The 20942-nt window shown below is 33.1% G+C and overlaps 1 protein-coding gene across 1 annotated transcript; it reads left to right on the forward strand.

The window, feature by feature from the left end:
- The first annotated feature begins 10060 nt into the window (after positions 1 to 10060).
- LOC146887253 (receptor-like protein EIX2) lies at positions 10061 to 13878 on the forward strand. Its single transcript, XM_085672335.1, has one exon. It carries the CDS (start codon positions 10186 to 10188, stop codon positions 13795 to 13797), a length of 3612 nt encoding a protein of 1203 aa, XP_085528461.1. The 5' UTR covers positions 10061 to 10185; the 3' UTR covers positions 13798 to 13878.
- The last annotated feature ends 7064 nt before the right edge of the window (positions 13879 to 20942 follow it).

A 20942-nucleotide genomic window follows, 5' to 3' on the forward strand; every position in this document is an offset into this window, starting at 1 on the left:
GAGGGAAAATGTTATGGATATGATTCACTTGGACTGTTAGGGGTAAATAGAAGCTAACTCCGATTTGTCCTTCGATGACAATCGACGCGTTTGGAGCAGAGAGAAAAGTAATAGTAGAGTTTATCGTTCCCTGAAATGTTACAGAATTATTCACTGTATGGTTTGCCATGCATTCCCCGGGAAAACAACCACAATGTCGACGAAGAAGGGATCATGCATGTTGGGAGCAACCATCTATGATAAGGTTATAAAATTTTGTTTTTCATACACAATCATAAAATAGGGAAGTGAGAAAAATATCACATAAAAAATATAACATATCATAATAAAATAAAATGAAATGAAAATTCTCCCAAATCCATAAAACCTGGTTTTTATTATACTTTTATAAAGATATTGATTAATTTTGTAGTGACTAGTAAGGATAAATGAGCTCATGGCCAACAACGTAACTCAAGAACATCTCATCTTGAATAATACTAACTCGTTTAAATCTCCAAGGTCATACCTCCAACTACAATAATCAAATATTTATTTATCATAAAATTTATTTCAATACTAAACCATATAATTATATAAATAAATAAATAGATAAGATCAATGAATAATTAAAATAAATAAAAAGGACCCATACGTAACTGGAGATAAATATAAATAAGTAAATAAGAGTAAATATAAATTGAGTAAATAGGACCAGTGCATAACTGGAGATGAATATAAATAAATAAATAGGAACTTGAACTAAATATAAATTAGAATGAGGTTAGGGACACCTCACTTATAGAGATAAAAAATAATTATGAACAGATAAAAATAATGAAAGTAAAAAAAAAATGATAGATGTCTCCTCCCCTTACCTTAGTTATTATGAAAATTATACCAAGATTGTACAAAGACTTTGATGATATATAAAATTTTTTTCTCTTTCTTTCTTCTCACACACATGACTCTTCTTTTGTTTCTGTTTTCTTTTTCTTCTCTCCCTCTGCATTTCCTTACCCTTCTCCTATTTTTACTACTCAAGTAATGATTAGTGTTAGTTTTATTTGAACTAAATTCTTTCCAACACTGTGTCAGTTACATTACTAACTAAACATTCATTCCTAATATTTCATCAGATGTACGTGCATTTATTGTTATTCTTTCCATTCTTACGTGCCTTTAATTCATGTGCTTCCAGACGTTCATATATATATATATATATATATATATATATATATATATATATATATATATATATACTAATTAGATTTATTTATATATATTTTTTGTTATGGATAACCTTTGAATATATTTATATCACACACATTCATTTTATTTACGTTTCTTCTATTACTAAAAAAAAAATTCTTTCTTATTAACATTCTAAAATATTTAATCTATTTTTTATAAAATATTCAATTATTTATATATTTTGTATATTTATAATCTTTACATTCATATATTCATAATTTATTATAATAGATATATTATATATATATATATATTTATATATATATATATATATATATATATATATATATATTCATATGTTCATAATTTATTATAATAGATATATTATTATTTTAATAATATGTATATATTATATATATATATATATATATATATATATATATATATATATTATAGATAGATACTAAAATATTTATAAATAAAGTAATATATTATTTATTGATTTATGAATGTTACATAATCATATTAGTGCATGAATCCCACAACATGCATAAAATCCTTAGCCTAATAATCAAATGCATAAAAGGTAAGGTGACAAGGGAAGAAACCCAACTTGGTAAGGGTGTGGTGCAAAGTAGTTTGAACGGTAGCAGTTTCATAGTTGTTGGAAATATTGCCTAGGAGATATTGTGTTCTTATCTAGGCTGCAAGCCTCCCTTTTCTCATTTGCTTTTAAGCTTCTGCGGGGTTAAAATGATTTGGTCAAGGCAGCTTGAACCTACAACTTGCAATAAAAATGTTTTCTTAGATAAAGGAAGTCACCATAATTAGGGATACCAGGACTATGTTATTGAACCTACAATCAGGGAGTATGTCAATGGAGAATTCAGTCATCCATGGCGAAACAAACAAGTGTAAAGGGTAAAACAAATGTTGAACTGTTTCATTGGCCAATAAGTTACTTGGAGACCAAATAGTAGACGAATATAATATAGACTTTCATATCTTATGAAGGGTTGGCAGGTGGAAATTTTGGATTTGTATGTAATTGTTTCTTGAGAACCCGTCTTTCCATTTTACAAGAAATGTGTGTATATAAATTGTAAAAGAGTTTGAGTTTCCCAAAAGTTCTATTAGTAATGCATAATTAATATTGCTTATAAAAAAATCAATTATGTTTTCAGAAGAGATAATATAATGTTATATTCTTGAACCAATATTATTATCATAAAGTAATATTGACTTTGAGAGTATTATTTTACGAGAGATCATTATTTCTATACTCTTAAACTAATATCGCTATTACAAAGGAATACATTCAATTGAAAATAATTACAATTTAGAGCTTTATACAATACTACTCTTTTATTTTTCATCGACAAAGAGTAAAAGTATATAAATATAACTATATAAATGTACAAGAGATAAAAGGTGTCTCAACCCATATAAAAAAAATTATTGACAATTCTTATATATAAACTTAGCAATGTTATTCAAGCCAATCAAGCATACACATTAAATCAAATACAAATGTACATTCCAATATCTATCTGATCCCAAACTAGATAGTTCCCTCGTTGCACAAAACAAGAAGATGTGCATTGAAGTGGTAGATTCCATGAGATAATAGTGTAATCTTTCTCCATATTTTTTCAATTTTCTCTTCAGTTGCACCTCTGTTTTTGTTATTTTTTTCTTAAGGGGTTTCCTCCTTCTTGTATATTTCAATTTTCAATTTGAATGATTTTCAAAAAAATGGTGATTTATTTCGTGAGGTATCAGAGTTACTTTAACAATAAGTTCTTAGGTTTTCTTCAATCGAGCAATTAATCTAAGCACAACCAACAAGCTCTGTTCTTCATCAAAAAGGTTGATTTCTTCGAGAATCTCCACCATGGTCCTTTGAAAATAGAGCACTGCAAAATATACTATGTTGGCATTGCTTCAAAATATTTCTCTCTCACTCCAGTGTCTTTAGTTTCCTTACAATTTCCCTTAATCATTTCATATTTTGAATACATTTTTAACATTACCACTAAGAATCTTCTTAGCATACACACATAAATTACTACTAGGAGATAGAGGGAGAAATTTGGGTCACTACCTAGTGGCTCCAAAGAAAGATAAAATTTGAAAGAATCATATAGACTAACACATCGATTTCTTCATCACCAAACAAACTTAGAAGCAACATAGGAGTCCATTAACTTCAAACATTGTCTGCTCATGAATGATACAACTGACAGAAAGCAAGCAAGACAAAATTCAGAGTTCAAAATTACTGAAAAAGGCATAAAAATATAGGCACTGTGGTAGGAATTTGTGAAGATTCTTTTCATGTCTGCAACATTGCCAACACAAGTTTAAATTAATGGCATAAATAGAACAAACATTAGCACTGAAACAAGATGCATGACCTCTCTCAACTCAAATCTTAATCGGAAAAGCCAAAACATGTATACCAACTTAAAAACATTGTCTATAATATGAAGGATACTGCAAAACCATAATCTCAATCTAAAAACCACCAAAGAGAAAACCTTCAAGCAGTAGAAAAAAGTAAACAAAAAAAATGAATCCAAAAATACAACTTGAAGGGTGACAAACAAAAGCCTGAATCCCAAAGCGTTACCAAGTTGATGACAAACATTTTACCTTAACCAAAATCAAAACACCAAATGTAGAACTTCCTAGAGATATACGAACCTACCTCAAATCTTAATATGAAAAAACAACCAAAGAGCAAACCTTCAAGCAGTAGAAAAACAAACAAAAAAAAAAGATGAATTCAAAAACATTTTACCGATAAAATTTTGGTCATTGGTAGGTTTAGGGATGTCAAAAATATTCGTATCTGCGGGTATCCGTGGATAAAACCCGCAATGGGTATGAAACATATATTAAAAATGGATACCGCTACCTGCGGGTACGGGTATTTTTGATATCTGCATGTTAACGGGACGGGTACGGGTATCATAGTATCCGTACCCGTGGATACCCGTACCCGCTAAACTTTAATTCACAAAAATACCGTTATATATATATATATATATATATATATATATATATATATATATATATATATATATATATATATATATATATATATATATATATATATATATATATATATATTAGTAAAAAATATTATGGCCTAATTTTTTCTAAGCTGCACATCTTATCTTGTCTTTTGTCTTCATTTCTCTAGCTTTAAGTATTGGTATGTTGTATTCTTCCAAGTACGCCTCTTAACATTCTTTTCTTTCCCTTCTTTGAAATTGGGCATATACATCAAACTCTATATAGACAATAACGTTTATGGTATGCTTGTTGTCAAATGATAGAATCAAAATAAGAATACTTGGCACGTAGCAGTTGAGGTTTATTATTTGATTATTTTTCAGGAATCAATCGCAGAAAGTGAGTTTGTTGATCAAAACACTAATTAAAGAATTTGTATTGGGTTGAACGTCATTTTATATTTATTTTTATAATTATTTGGATTTGTATAGACTTTAGTTTGTTTGAACTTTATCTAAAATTTATGGCAGTGATGTATTTTATTTTATTTTATTTGAATTTATAATTAAATATTTAATTTTTAAATAATTTTATAAATGCCCCCGGGTACCCGTGGATACCCGCGGATATGAAAAAAATAGACGGGTACCCGTATAATGGATACCCGACGGATATGGGTACGGGTACGGGGCAGATATTTATCTAGCGGGTAGGGTACAAGGGAGCTATTACCCGTACCCTACCCGCCCCGTTGACATCCCTAGGTAGGCTATTAGAAATTTCGATTTACCAACGAATTTTAAATATTACCGACGAAATTATCAAGTAATTGTTTTTTTAATTCATGGTGTTATTTTTCTTAGTTTTATTTATTTATTTAATCTTCTTTTTTATTTTTATTTTCTTACTCTATTCCCGCATCTCCCTCCATAACATTTTGTGTCATTAGTATGTAGGGAGGTTTCTCGCTGCACCCCTAACCTTTCTCCTATACCCCCAAAAATGACCATTTTAACCATAATTAATTTTTACCTGTCTCAGTGTTTGAAAGTGAATTTACTGCGCTACTGGATTTTCTTAGCATTGTTATAAGTCTCCAACCTTGCAAGGCAACCAACAACGCACCTACAGCGTTCAACATCGCGCACCACCGTGAGCCACCACCGCGCCTGAAGACGACCATCGTTTGTAGAACGGAGCCACCACCGCAACACATTCATGAGCAACACCTTTGAACCACCATGAAGCTGTCGCAGCGAAACCTGCACCTGCGACGCGACATTCAATGTTCAACCAGCGCTAGAACCTTCGTCAACCATGCACCTATTCATCTGCATCGCAGCCACATCAGAAACGAGACTGCGTCACCACTATTAGTTCGCACACTTGCAACGAAACCTTCAACGCACCTCCATCAAGCCACCATGAACGAACCATTGATGAACCTCAGCAGCCATCGAAGCAGCACCGAGAAAACCCTAATCAAACTTAAAAAAAAGGAAATGGATGTCAACTTCCGTTTCTTAAAACATTGAAACGGATGTCGACATCTGCAATGCACCAAAATTAAAAAAAAAATCGAAACGGATGTCGACATCCGTTTTTGAAAACTATGAAGCGGATGTCGACATCCGCAATGCAACAAAATTAAAAAAAAAAACAGAAACGGATGTCGACATCCGTGTCTGAAAACTATGAAGCGGATGTCGACATCCACAATACATCCAAAAAAGTAAATTTTTTTATAAAACGATTTTTTTTTTTATTTCGGGTGCAGGATTTTATTGTTTTTTCTCTTTCTTCTTTTACCCTTTTACTTTGGACAAAACTGAAAATAACCAAAAGTTTGAGGGTATAGAAGAAATTGTTGGGGTACGGGGAGAAGCCCCCGTATGCAGTAGTTGGATTCTAATTGGTTTCTAAAGTTCGCCTACCAACCCAAAGCCCATTTGTAGAATGAACAAACTAACATGAAAGTTGAACCAATTAACACTAATTAACCGATAAAAGTACAATTTTTTGAAACTCAATTGTTATACAGTACAAATCAATTATTATTATAAATATTTTTTTTTTAGTTTTTAATAATTCAATTAATTGCAGTTTAGTATAGTTAAGTTAATTTTATCCAGTCCTATCTATCTATATATATATTTTAAAATTAAGTTTTTAATCTAGAAAAAAATTGGACGAATAAAATCAAGTTCTAATAAAAAATTATTTTCTATTTTAAGAAAGAATAATATAATTGAAAACAAATAAAAAAAATAGAAAAGAAAAAAGAGAAGTTGGGTCCTTTTTGTTTGGCCCATGTTGTTCCATAAAGAGAAAGAAAGGAGAAGGGGTTGTTATTTCTACTCCCCATTCTTCTATCTTCAACCACACACTCCCAATGTTCCCCTGAATCTGTGTATGTTCCTTGCACAAAGTCCAAAAGATCTTCGTGGGGCTTCAATAATGGATATCGAAAGGAATCTTCTGAAGATGTCCATTCAGATTCTAAACCTTCATTTGGGACTCCTCTTTAATATAAACTTGTCTTCAACTGGTGGTGAAAAATGGAGGGCAAGTACACCGGAAGATCCTGCCATACTAAATCATGGAAACACAACAATAACAACTTATTTATTACACACTTTGAATACCGAAGCAGCAGTGGAGTTTATTAACAAAGAAAAGTTTTAAATCCTCATATAGATTTGTGTTACATGAAGTATATTATTATAATATGTTAGAAAAAACTCACACATACTAAAAGAATATGCAATGTAACTTAATGTGGTGTTTTTTATTAATGGAGAATGCGTTATTATATAACCAATTACAAACCAAATAATAACAAACCAAACTAAATCTTTATCTAATCTAATCTTATCTAATACTTCATATTATCAAACTAAATCTTATATACTCTAACTAACTAAAATAACAACTAACTTAAATCTAATTAACCAAATATAAAATACCCTATCACTTTGCTAAATAAAAACAACTCTATAATCTAAAATATAATCTAAATATTATCTAATAAAATTAAAAATTATCCAACATAATATTATAAACAATTGTTATTACTAGTTCAAAATATTTTATACAAAAATCAACGACTCCAGATACAGAGCAATCAATAATTGGTGCATAGTGTAAGGCCCTATTTTAATTCTGCCTTCTTTGAGGGCTGCCCTATAGTATTGGGCCTAAAGGTCGGCCCATAGGTTAAGAGCTGTCCATGTTGCCCTAATTCCACACTCTCTTCACTTTCAGAACCGTAGCCGTCACCTTCCTCAGTGCACCAAGAATTCGTTCTGCTAGGGTTAGGTTCTTACTGTTGTTGAGCCAGTTCGAAGTTGTCTCCTACTCCAGGTAAGTACTGTGGCTAGCCCATACTTGTCTCTATCATTCATTTCGTTCCTTTCATAGCTAGGGTTCCAAGTGACCCATACTGTGCTTCTGCCTCGCTATCTTTCCAGTTCTTCCGTTCGTTCCTTGAAGCTGTTGTGCTCGTGCGTTCGGTAGCGAGGACGTGTCGGAGCGTTTTGCTAGCTTAAATCCCAGGTACGGGAAGTTAGAATCCTTAGTTTCCATTCGTTTTGGTCAGTGTTTGCGTTGGTTGCTGCTTGTATGGTTTAATCTTTCGTTTTGATGCGTGAGAACACTCTGTATGCTTGATTTGGGTTGAAAAACATGGCTGTGCAGTGAAGAACAGTGGCGAGACCTGTTAATCTCGCCCAGGCGAGTCAGTCTCGCCTAAGCGAGATGAAACAGGGGGCTCACCTAGGGCTCCTGCGCGAAAAGTCGCCCAGGCGGCTCGCTCACCTTTTGAGCGAGCAGGCAACTCGCCCAGGCGAGAGGGATCTCGCTTAAGCGAGATCCCGCGTTGCTCTTGCTTCTGCTCTTGTGCTCTCGCCTAGGCGAGGGGGAGGCTCGCCTGAGCGAGCATGTCTCGCCTGAGCGAGACCCCTCAGCCTGAGCGAGATGCTGAGCGAGTCAGTGCTGTGAATTGGATGTTTGATGTTTCCTGAGTGATCCATTTTGGTTGAGTATGATTGTGTGATGATGGACATGTACATAATGGAGCATGAAGTATATTTTTGGCATGATTCATGAATTGTGGATGAATGGATTGGTACGAGACTTAACATGTGAAATGAATATGTGGTTTGAAATTAAAGGAACATGGTATTGACATGAGATGAGACCCTAGACTCATGGGACGGTGATGATCAGAGGTATGGATTCAAAATGTGTGGCGTTTATGAGGAATAAATCTCATGGATGAGTATGGAATTGTAAACATGCTTTTGATGTTCTCCTAATGTTGTTTTATGAATGTTGGTCCGTGTCAGCGTGTAATTCCTTGGGGTCTCTAGGTGAGACCTTTGGGGTCGCGCTTCAGTGGTCGGGACGTAATTCCATGGCCCCTGTTAGTGGGTGCCCATGGTGGTGCCCCATCTGTATAATTAGGTAAGGACTGCATCCTGACACTCTAAGGGGCCGGTTAGTCTCACTTAGAGCAGACTGACTCCTGTGGTGAGAGTAGCAGGAGGCCTGAAATTCATTAAGGGCTAACCTTGTGGTGAGAGGGAGTCGATTCATCGTAACACTTGTAACACATAGCTCGGAGATGAGCAACTCAGAGTCGAGCAGGGGTATTCACCACAAGTGCGTGCGTCCGCTGAATCCGACCAAGTTATACGTATCCGGATGAGTCGAGTCGAGTCGTAGTGTATTGAATGAAGAGTCATAACATGTTTGGTTGCTATGTGGATATGAGATGAGGAAAATATATTTGACTACATGATGAATATGTTGTTGGATCTAGCTTACCCGTTTTGTTGCATGGTTGTGATGTATGTGGCTGTTCTCTCTTGCGATGATCATCAACTTGGTTGATGGGAGCAGATGGGCGAGGTTCTCACGGGCAACAAGGGAATGGCGACTCCGCTACTTAGCCATCTGGGCTGGATCTCACACTTCTTTCTTTCGTGTTTTCTTTAGGGCTATGGCCCCTGTATTCGTGGTTTTTAGATTGTAACTTTTAGTTGAACAGCTATCCTACTTTTTAGCATCGTGGTGTGCCCAGTTTTGTAGGGGTGATGTTGGGAACCCCAGGACTGCGTTGTTATGCTATCTTTTGTGTGGCATTTCCTTTAATTGCGTTTATAAATTAAATGGGACGTTACACATAGTTTTTATTTTTGTTCCTACAAAGTCGTATAAGGGCCATGCCACTTCATACAATTTCAACATTTAGTGTTTAACCTAATATGATAAGTTGGATATTATCTCTTTGGTTTTTACATGCAAAGTCAATATCTAGAAGGGGATCATGTAACTTCATAACAACTACTTTTTGTTGTTTATGGAATGCGATTTACCGAAATCCTATTCAAAGTCTTTCGTCTTTGTTTCTCTTCTCCAACATATAGAAGATAATTTAACATATATATTTTACAACAAATTTGAAAAAAGATAAAAATATCTTAAAATTCTTACTTTTGTTTCTAACATAGATACAACTTGTTAAATTTAAAAGATTAAGCATACTCTTATTTAAATAGTTTGCACATAAGAAATTATTTGCTCCGGAAAAGATAAATTGATTTATATGGTCATGACAAATAAGTTCCGTAGCTTGTATTTTAGTCTGTTTTGTTTTAGAATACTTACAATCATGTAATAACAAAGCCTATTTATCAATTTCACATACGGCAAAAGAGTATGCCAGTCATTTCATTTTTATTGGTTCTAACAATATAATAAGAAATTAAGATTGAAGCAGTCATGAGTTGTTTCGTAATCAACAGAGAAAAGTCCTCTCTCTTAATTTATTTAATGTTGTAATTAGAGACCGAAGCGTCGTCTCTAGTTCTCTGGTACTTTGTTGGGTGAGTTACGTATGCATGAAGTGTTATATATACGGTTATAGACAGAGCTAAACTCACAGTGCCATATTGAGTGTGTTTGTTCCAATACCTTCCCTTTGTGACGATGAGGAATCCAGTTGGTCTCAAATTCATGATGTTTATGTTCATGATGTTTATGTCGTGTTTGGTGACGCAGGTTGTTTATGGTGAAGAGGAAGTAAAATGCATAGAAAGAGAGAGGGAAGCACTTCTCCGATTCAAAGCTTCCATTGTAGATCGCTATGGCATGCTCTCTTCTTGGACCACTCCCCACTGTTGCCAATGGCAGGGAATTCGCTGCAGCAACCTCACAGGCCATATTCTAATGCTCGATCTGCACGGAGAAGTTCATGAAGAAATTTCTTTCAATTTTTACCTTGAATTTATGTCACAACGTTTTGTCAGTGGAATGATCCATAAGTCTTTGATGAAGTTGCGACAATTACAGTATTTGAATCTCAGTTCCAATTCATTTGGAGACAACAATATTCCAGAGTTTCTTGGCTCTCTTACCAAGTTGAGATACCTCGATCTTTCATCTTGTGGTTTCAACGGAAAAATTCTAACCCAGTTTGGGTCTCTTTCTCATTTGAAATACTTAAGTCTTGCTGATAATAATTTGGAGGGTTCAATCCCTCGTCAACTTGGAAACCTCTTTCAGTTGCAGCATCTTGATCTCAGCAGAAATCATTTGAAAGGGAAAATACCAATTCAACTCGGAAATCTTACCCGGTTGCAATATCTTGATCTCAGGGCCAATGATTTGGAAGGGAATATACCAAGTCAACTTGGAAACCTGTCAAACTTACACGAGCTTTATATTGGACATGGTGGAGCTCTAAAAATTGGTGATGGAGGTCAGTGGTTATCTAATCTCATTTCTTTAACCCATCTTTACTTCTCATCCATATCAAATCTTAATCATTCTCATAGTTGGCTACAAATGATTGGTAAGCTACCAAAACTAAGGGAACTAAGTTTACAAAATTGTAGCCTTTCTGATCATGTTTTCCTTTCACTGAGGCCATCTAAATTCAATTTTTCTACTTCCCTCACGGTCCTAGATCTATCCGAGAACACCCTCATGTCAACAATGATATTTCAGTGGGTGTCAAACTTCACTCCCAACCTTGTTGAGCTTGACCTTAGTGGTAATCTCATGGAGGGTTCTGTACCAAATCACTTTGGTGTGGTAATGAATTCGCTTGAGCACCTTAACCTCTACTACAATAGATTCAAGGTTGAGGTTTTGCAATCACTAATGAATATATGCACCTTAAAGTCTTTAAACATGGGTGGAAACAATTTGAACCAAGGTCTTTCATCAATTCTTCGTAATTTGTCTAGTTCATGTGCTAGATATTCACTACAGGAATTGGATCTGGCATTTTGCCAAATCTATGGTTCTTTCCCAGATTTCTCCACATTCACAACTTTGAAAACGTTAGATCTTTCTAGTAATCAATTATCTGGGAAGATACCTGAAGGCATATTACCATCTCGTTTAGAGTCATTGTCACTCCTATTCAACTCTTTAGAAGGTGAAATTCCAAAATCATTTGGAAATACATGTACCTTACACTCGTTGGACATGTCTTGTAATAGATTAAGTGGAGAGTTTGCTTCAATATTTCAGCACTTGTCAGGATGTGCTAAAAACGTGCTACAAGATTTGAAGTTGGGATCAAATAATATCAATGGTACATTCCCTGACCTTTCAAGCTTTTCAACCCTAAAAATATTGGATCTTTCAGAGAATCAATTAAGTGGAGAGATACCAGAAGGTAACCCATTGCCATGTCAGTTGGAGTCTCTCTCAATACAATCAAATACTTTAGAAGGTGGAGTTCCAAAATCATTTGGCAATGCATGTGCTTTGCGGTTGTTGCATATGTTTAACAATAGCTTAAGTGAAGAGTTTCCAGTAATAGTCCACCACTTATCTGGGTGTACCAGAAATTCATTGGAAATCTTAAGTTTAGGCATGAATCAAATTAATGGTACGCTACCTGACCTCTCAATTTTCTTATCTTTAAAAAGTTTAAATCTTGATGGAAACAAGTTAAATGGAGACTTTTCTAATATTCAATTTCCACATCATTTGGAAGAACTATATATGCAATCAAACTCCTTCGAGGGTGTGCTAAGTGATTATCAGTTTTCTAATATGTCAAAGTTATGTTCATTATACTTATCTAGAAACTCTTTATTAGCTTTGACATTTTCTCCCAATTGGGTCTCACCTTTTCAATTAAGGAAAGTAGGATTGCAATCATGCATCCTTGGTCCAACATTCCCCAATTGGTTACACACACAAAACGAGTTCATGGATTTGGACATTTCAAATGCTGGAATATCAGATATAGTTCCAAAGTGGTTTTGGACTAAATTATCATTGCGAAAATGGATTTCATTGAATATTTCATGCAATAGTTTATATGGTACAATTCCATATTTTCCAACAAACAATCCTTATTCTTCTCTAATTCTTGGATCAAATCAATTTGAAGGTCCTATTCCCCCATTTCTTAGAAGTTCCACATTGCTTGATTTATCCAAGAATAAGTTTTCAGGCTCTCTTTCATTTTTGTGTGTGGGTAATCCAATTGTAATATTATACCAGTTAGACCTTTCAAACAATAACTTATCTGGACAAATTCCTGATTGTTGGAACCATTTCAAGTCATTATCATTCTTGGATTTGAGTCAAAATCAATTGTCAGGAAAGATTCCTACATCAATGGGATCCCTCCTTGATCTTCAAGCATTGTTTTTGAGAAATAATAACTTAACAGATAACATTCCTTTCTCCTTAAGGAATTGCACAAATTTAGTGATGATAGATATTGCAGAAAATAATTTATCCGGATTTATCCCGGCATGGATTGGGAGTGAATTAGGAAACTTGCAATATTTAAGTTTAAGAAAGAATCATTTCCAAGGAAACTTACCATTGCAGATTTGTTTCCAAAGAAACATTCAACTCTTAGATCTCTCATTAAACAAATTATCTGGACTTATTCCTAAATGCATAAAAAATTTTACTTCAATGACTCAAAAGCCATCTTCAAAAAGTGGCCATTGGTATGAAGTTGAGACCACACATTTTGGGGGTCCTCAATATTATGATTTGAATACATTCTTGACGTGGAAAGGTTCAGAACAAATTTTTGAGAATAATGGATTGCTACTTTTAAAAAGCATTGACCTCTCGAGCAACTACTTTTCAGGAGAAATTCCAAAAGAATTTGAGATTTTAATTGAATTGGTTTCATTGAATTTGTCAAGAAACAATTTGAGTGGAAAAATTCCTTCAAATATTGGTAAACTTACATCACTTGAATTTTTGGACATTTCAAGAAATCAACTGGCTGGTTCAATTCCAATGAGTCTTACTCAAATTGATCGACTCAGTATGTTAGATTTATCACATAATTATTTAGTTGGTGAAATTCCTCAGGGCACACAATTACAAAGTTTCAATGCTTCAAGCTATGAAGATAATCTCCATCTTTGTGGACCACCACTTGATAAATTGTGTAATTTCGAATTATCACCAGAAGAGAAAAAAAATAAAATTCACGAGGATAATTATTCCTTTTTCAATCGTGAATTTTATATCAGCATGCCATTTGGATTCATTATAAGTTTTTGGATGGTAATTGGATTCATGATATTCAGAAGTTCTAGTTGTTGAACAATTTATCAGACAAATATTAGTATTAAAAAATAAAGATGTTCTGTAAAGCACTGAATACAGCAAAAGGTTACGAGATAATATTATTGTAGCTCTTCATTAATAGTTCATTTTAGCATGCTTTTCTTTATTTCCATACAATTTTCATGTATTTAACATCATAATTTTGCACATCCTAATTTATTTCCCATGCCCTTAAATTTTTCATTCATTTAAATGCCGCTACAAATATTATTTAGAACAATTATACTATGACTTCCATTTTTCGAATCATATCCTTTATTTCTTAATGTGGTTTAACGTGTGTTATTGACTAATGTATTACTACTTTTCTTAAAGAATCAATAGCTCATGTTAAGCCATGTTAGAGAATAAAATGAAAGTAAAAAAAAAAATCGAAATCAAAGTATAATTTTCCTATTATTTATAAGGTCATCATGTATGTAAACTAAAGTGTAGTGATTTCTTTACTCACTTTAAGGTCTCTGAAATAACAATTACAATTCTCGTTTCTCAAAATTGTTTCCTTTTTAAAAACCAAATAAACAAAAAGAAGACTATAAATAGTTTTTAAAGTGTTTAGAAAGTTAATGTTATGAATTAATGATTGTCCATTGATTTGATACATTTACTCATATAATTCATCACATCACTCTTTATATAAATATTTGTATTAACTAGTTGATTTGTTTCCTTTATGAATTAAATGTTCTATCTATAAATAGGACTCTTCCTATCAATAATAAGACATAGAAATTGCTCCCTATTCTCTCATTCTCTATTCTTCCTTCTATTCTTTATTATTCTTTCTCTCTATTATTAGCTTTATTTATAATACGTTATCGCACGATGCTTCAACCAATTGAGGGCTAATGGAAGTTTTCTTTTTTCTCTTCAAGGAAAATGTTCTGCGTGTCTCAATCTAGACTCTTTTTAATCCTTTCTTCATTTACAATTTTATCTTATATGTTTATTCTTCGGATAAGAATTGTTTGACTTTATCAATTTTCTTCTCCGTCTTATTATTATTTTTATTATCATGGTGATTATTATTATTATTATTTTATGTACTAGTTCTAAACACGCGAAACATTGCAAAATTTGAATTTGTGACCTTTGATATTACAAGGAAGAATTACTTATTACTTATATTGGATATTAAATGTTGAAATACATTTAGATCCAATGAGTCTTGGTGATACCATTAAAAAAGGAAATAAAGCATCTGAACAACTAATTTGTTCCTACGAGAACAATATTGTGAAAAGAGATTTCACAAATAAACAAGTATTACAAATTTATTTCATGTCTTTGTATGGTTGAACAAAGTAATGAAGCTTTTGATAAAAAATTATGAGATCCATCCAATCTGCTTCATTCCCATAATTGAATGCAACAATAAATATTATGAATTTATTTCATGCCTTTGTATTGCTGAACACAGTAATGAAGCGTTTGATGAAAAATCATCAGATCTATCCAATTTGTTCCATTCCCAGAAGTGAATGCAACAATAAATATTATAAATTTATTTCATGCCTTTGTATGGCTGAACAAAACAATGAAGCTTTTGATGAAAAATCATCAGATCCATCCAATCTGTTCCATTCCCAGAAGTGAATGCAACAATAAATATTATAAATTTATTTCATGCCTTTGTATGACTGAACAAAGCAGTGAAACTTTTGATGAAAAATCATGAGATCCATTCAATATGCTTCATTCCCAAAAGTGAATGCAGCAATAAATATTATGAATTTATTTCATGTCTTTGTATAATTGAACAAAGCACTGAGCTTTTGATAGAAAATCATGAAATCTGTCCAATTGGTTCTGCTCCATTCTCAAAAGTGAATGCAACAACATTTTATTTATATTTTCATGATCGTGATATTGATTATGGACATGGTTATGAAAGAAATTTCAAAGACACATTTTGTCACCAAAGGTGGCACAATAATGTGAAAAAGGGAAAAGAAACACATGAAAATATTGGTAAATAAGATGAAAGTATATATTATCATTACGATAGTAAAGGCCATCTGAGTTGTACTTGTCGTACACCAAAGCATCTTACAAATAATAGAAACACATTTTGCTTATGAAGATGGTGATTCTAATTATGGCAATATGGATGCTACTTATCTTGATATTATTATTTTATTTGCTAAACCAAATGGAAAGATTGATCACCTCATTGGTTATGAGAGTGTTAAAAAAAATCATATTGTTATTTATGTTTATACAATTCTTAAGAGTAATAAATTTTTTTCTTGTTTGGTAATGCGAAACACCAATGTTAGTATTATTTATAGTACTACAAATATATGTGAAGGCTCCGAGAGAGCTATTATACTTCTACCAAGAAGTTGAATAGAAATTTATTAAGTTTCAAGAATATTTGTCTAAATAGATATCATGTTGAGACAAACAATAATGAAAAAAAGATGAAATATCTTTATATCTCTACAAATGAGTTGAAAAAAAAAAGTGTATTGGAGAAATTATCAAACTTCTCTTATAGTTTACACATATATTAGTACAATTGAGATGCATGTCATGGTAAACTAGAAGTTTACGAATCAAAATGAATGCCTTGTTTGGCATTATCAGTTGGATGGTTTGTACTACACATATATCAGTACAATTAAAATGCCTCTCATGGTAAACCAGAAGTTTACGAATCAAAATGAATTCCTTGGTTGGCATGATCAGTTATTATTATGCGAAAAAAAAGGTTGAAAAACTCTTGTGGACACACATTTAAGAGTCAAAAGACTTTTTCAGACCAATGAATTCTCATGTATTATACATTCACACAGGAAAGTTGATAATAAGATTATCACAAGAAAAATTAGAAATGAGTCAATTGTAAATTATTTTGTAGTTTCCGTGCAATAATACTTCATTATAGAGAACTACTATAGGATCTTAAGATTCATGATTCTCACATGTTATAATCACACTTTCATGCTCATAAATCATAATAGGATACTAACCTTGATCAATGAGAGATCCAGTAATATTGCGTTCTTCAATAATCTTTGTTCTTCAACCTCCTTTTTTCCAATCTATCTCTTTGTCTTCGTTACTCCTCTCACATTCTCTTTCTTGATGGCTTATTGCGAGAGAACCTTATGACCAAAGACAGAACCCTAATATCCTTTTATAAGCCAACGTCCATCAAGTTGGGCTGAGTTGTATTTTATTTTATTATGACTTCCCATAATAACCAATAGGTCCTTATATTTTATTAAATCACAATTGGGCCCATCATAATATTTCAAATGAGTCACATAATAGAATTAATTCATCAATTAATTCTAACATTCTCCCACTTGACTCATATGATGTCATAACATTATGTGATCTAATACATAAACATAATGCGCACTAAAGGACCTTACATTAATTGGTTCAATCATTATTCATAATCAAAGATACATAGATAATAAGAGTCATGGCGGTCATACATTATTCACTCGACATGATTCCTTCCATGTACTACTGTATCATTCCTTTCTCCTTAATATGACTTTAGGATGAGAAATCTTTAATGAGTTCAAACATAATGTCATTTTTTTTTTCAATAATAAGATAACATAATTTGTTTTCTTCATCATAATTTGCATGCATAAACATAAAGAAGAAAACACAACCTTTAGAAACTTATACATTAAAGAGCTTAGAGTGTCACATAAACATTAATAACTTTAACATTCAACATTTAACATTCACTAGTAGACACAATGCCAATTTTCTTTACATGGCCAACGTATAATTGGGTGGTAACCCTTTTGTCAAAGGGTCAGCAATCATAAGATTTGTGCTAATATGTTCTATTGACACTCTATGTTTCTGAACTTCTTCAACGACAAAGTATTTCAATTTCATAAGCTTAGCACCTTTGGAATACTTGTCATTTTTAGAAGAGAAGACTGTTGCGGAATTATCACAATAAATTTTCAGTGACTTGGCAATATTGTTGACTACTCCAAGTCCTGAAATAATGTTCCGCAACCAATTAGCCTGAACTGTGACTTGAAAGCATGCCACAAATTCAGCTTCCATGGTGGATGCAATAATGACAGACTGCTTCACACTTTCCATGAAATCGTTCCTCTGACTAAAAGAGACACATAACCAAATATAGACTTTCTTGTATCCATACAACCGGCAAAGTCTAAATCTGTATAAACTATCACCTCAAGATGATCATATTTTCTATAAGTAAGCATGTGATTCTTTATTCCTTATAGGTATCTTAAAACTTTCTTTGCAGCTTTCCAATGCTCCAGTCTTGGATTACTCTGGTATCTACTAAGGATACCAACTGCAAAACTAATATCTGGCCTCGTATATGTTTGAGCATACATCAAACTCCCAACAACACATGCATAAGGGATATCTTTCATCTGTTTTCGTTTCAAATCATTCTTTGGACATTGCATGAGATTAAACTTGTCTCCTTTCTGTATTGGAACGGGAGATGTTGAACATTTATCAATTCTGAATCTCTCTAAAACTTTATTAATGTATGTGTTCTGAGACAAACCTAACAGTCCTTGTGATCTATCAAGAAATATTTCTATTCCTATCACATAGTACGCCTCACCCATATCTTTCATTCAAAGTTATTAGAGAGAAACCTCTTAGTCTCACTTAATAGACCAAGATCATCAGTCACAAGCAAGATATCATTAACATACAAAATCCGAAATATAAACTTGCCCCCACTAACCTTCAGATATATACACCGATCAACAGTGTTTTCCTTAAATCCAAAGGACACAATAGTATCATTAAACTTAAGATACCATTGTCGAGAAGCTTGCTTAAGTCCGTATATTGATCTCTTAAGTTTACACACCATGTGTTCCTTTCCTTCTTTAGTGAACCCCACCGGTTGGCCCATATAAACACCCTCTTCTAAATCCTCATTCAGAAAGACAAGTTTAACATCCATTTGATGCAACTCAAGATCATAATGAGCTACTAATGTCATGATAATTCTAAAAGAATCTTTCCTAGAAACATGCAAAAATGTTTCCTTATAATCAATACCATCTTTCTGAGTAAAACCTTTGGCAACAAGTCAAGTCTTGTAATGTTCGATATTACCTTGAGAGTCAGGCTTAGTCTTAAACCATTTACACCCAACTCTCTTGCATCCTTCAGGAAATTCCACAAGGTCCCATACGTCATTTACACCCAACTCTCTTGCATCCTTCATGGCATTTAACCACTTATCAGAATTATCACCATTAATGGCTTTTGAAAATGAAACTGGATCATTATCAATACTTAAGTCATTTTCTGACTCTTGTAGATAAACCACATAGTTATTCAAAATAACAAATTTTCTATCTCTGTGAGATCTTCTTAATACTACTTCTTATGGTTGTTCTATTACTGGCTCATTGTTAATCTCACACTTTGTGAAGCTTCACTCCCACTAGTTTCACCATTCTCAATGAACCGAGCATTTCCAGTTTCAACGATTCTTGTACTATGAGTAGGACGACAAAACATATACCCTTTTGATTTTTCTGGATAACCAATGAAATATCCATTAATTTTTCTTTCATCCAGTTTCTTTTCTTGCAGATTGTATCTTCTTACTTCTGTTTGACAACCTCAAACCTGCAGGTGTCTCAAATTGGGTTTCCTACTCGTCCAAAACTCAAAAGGAGTCTTTTTGAACAACTTTACTAGGAACCTTGTTCAACAAATACATGACAATCTTTAAAGCATACATCCAAAACGGTACAAGTAAACATGAATTACTTAGCATACTCCTAACCATATCCATTAAGGTTCTATTATGCCTTTCTGATACACCATTTTGTTGTGGTGTGCCTGTCATTGTGTATTGAGCATAAACACCACGTTTCTCAAGGAACTTAGTGAACGGACCAGGGTGTTATCCACTTTCATCATATCTTCCATAATACTCACCACCTCTATCTAACCTTATGATTTTCACCTTTCTGTCTAATTGTCTTTCCACTTCATTTATATAAACTTCCAAGGCATTCACTGATTGAGATTTCTCATGCAGTAGATAGACATGTCTATAACGCGAAAAATCATCAATAAAGGTGATGAAATACTTCTTTATTGAAGGAATTTACATTAAACGGACCACATATATCGGTGCATATGATTTTAATAAGTTGAGTGCTCTTTGTGGCTCCTTTCTTTGTGTGTTTTGTTTGTTTGCCTTTAATACAATCCACACATACATTCATATCAGTAAAATCCAAATTCGGAAGGACTTCATTCTTTACTAATCTTTGCATTCTTTCTTTGGAAATATGTCCCAAACGCTAATGCCACAAGTAAGCAAAACGTTCATCCACTAAACTATGTTTAGTGTCAACATTGTGATGTAAGGTCATAAGAGTTTCAGCATATAAATTATCCAAATTCAATTTATATAAACCATCATAAAGTGTACCGAATTCAATCATACAAGTACAGTTAAACAAACTGAAACAATCATTCTCAAACTTAAAATACTATCTAGCAATATCAATCTTAGACAAAGAAATTAAATTTCTAATGATACTAGGTACATACAAAAATCCATAAGGTCTAAGTGATGTCCAATGTCAAGGATTAGAAGATAAATCTTGACAGCTTCCATTGAAACTTTCTCTTTATTGTCCATGGAGACGAACTTCTCATTTGGGTTTATGGTTCGGGTTGAAAAAATCCCTACATCACATTAAAAACATGAATCGTACATCCAGAATCCATCCACCAAGCATTATGGGGAACTTCAATTAAGTTTGATTCAAAACATAAGTGAGCATTATGCTCACCTTTCTACGCTTTACGCAGTCCTTCTGGAAATGTCCAGAATTTCCATAGAAATGACATTTGCCATTTTTCTTCTGAGGATTTTGGTTGAGGACTCGTTAATCTTTAATTGTCTTTTACCCTTTCCATGTTTCTTTGCAACTTTCTCTCAAGCTCCTTGATTCTTCGCATAATGAACACCTGAGAGAATTTTCATCCACTTCCATTCTTAGAAACGTAAGTCTTGCTACGATATTTGTCATCTCGATCACGTGCTCGTGCATAGTACGCGAACTATCAAACTTCATGGTGGTCAACGTACTCATCAATGTCCCAATAAG

Source organism: Vigna unguiculata, chromosome 4 (assembly GCF_037176805.1).
Source record: "Vigna unguiculata cultivar grain cowpea cultivar isolate G323 ecotype 2 chromosome 4, ASM3717680v1, whole genome shotgun sequence".
Classification (NCBI taxonomy): Eukaryota; Viridiplantae; Streptophyta; class Magnoliopsida; order Fabales; family Fabaceae; genus Vigna; species Vigna unguiculata.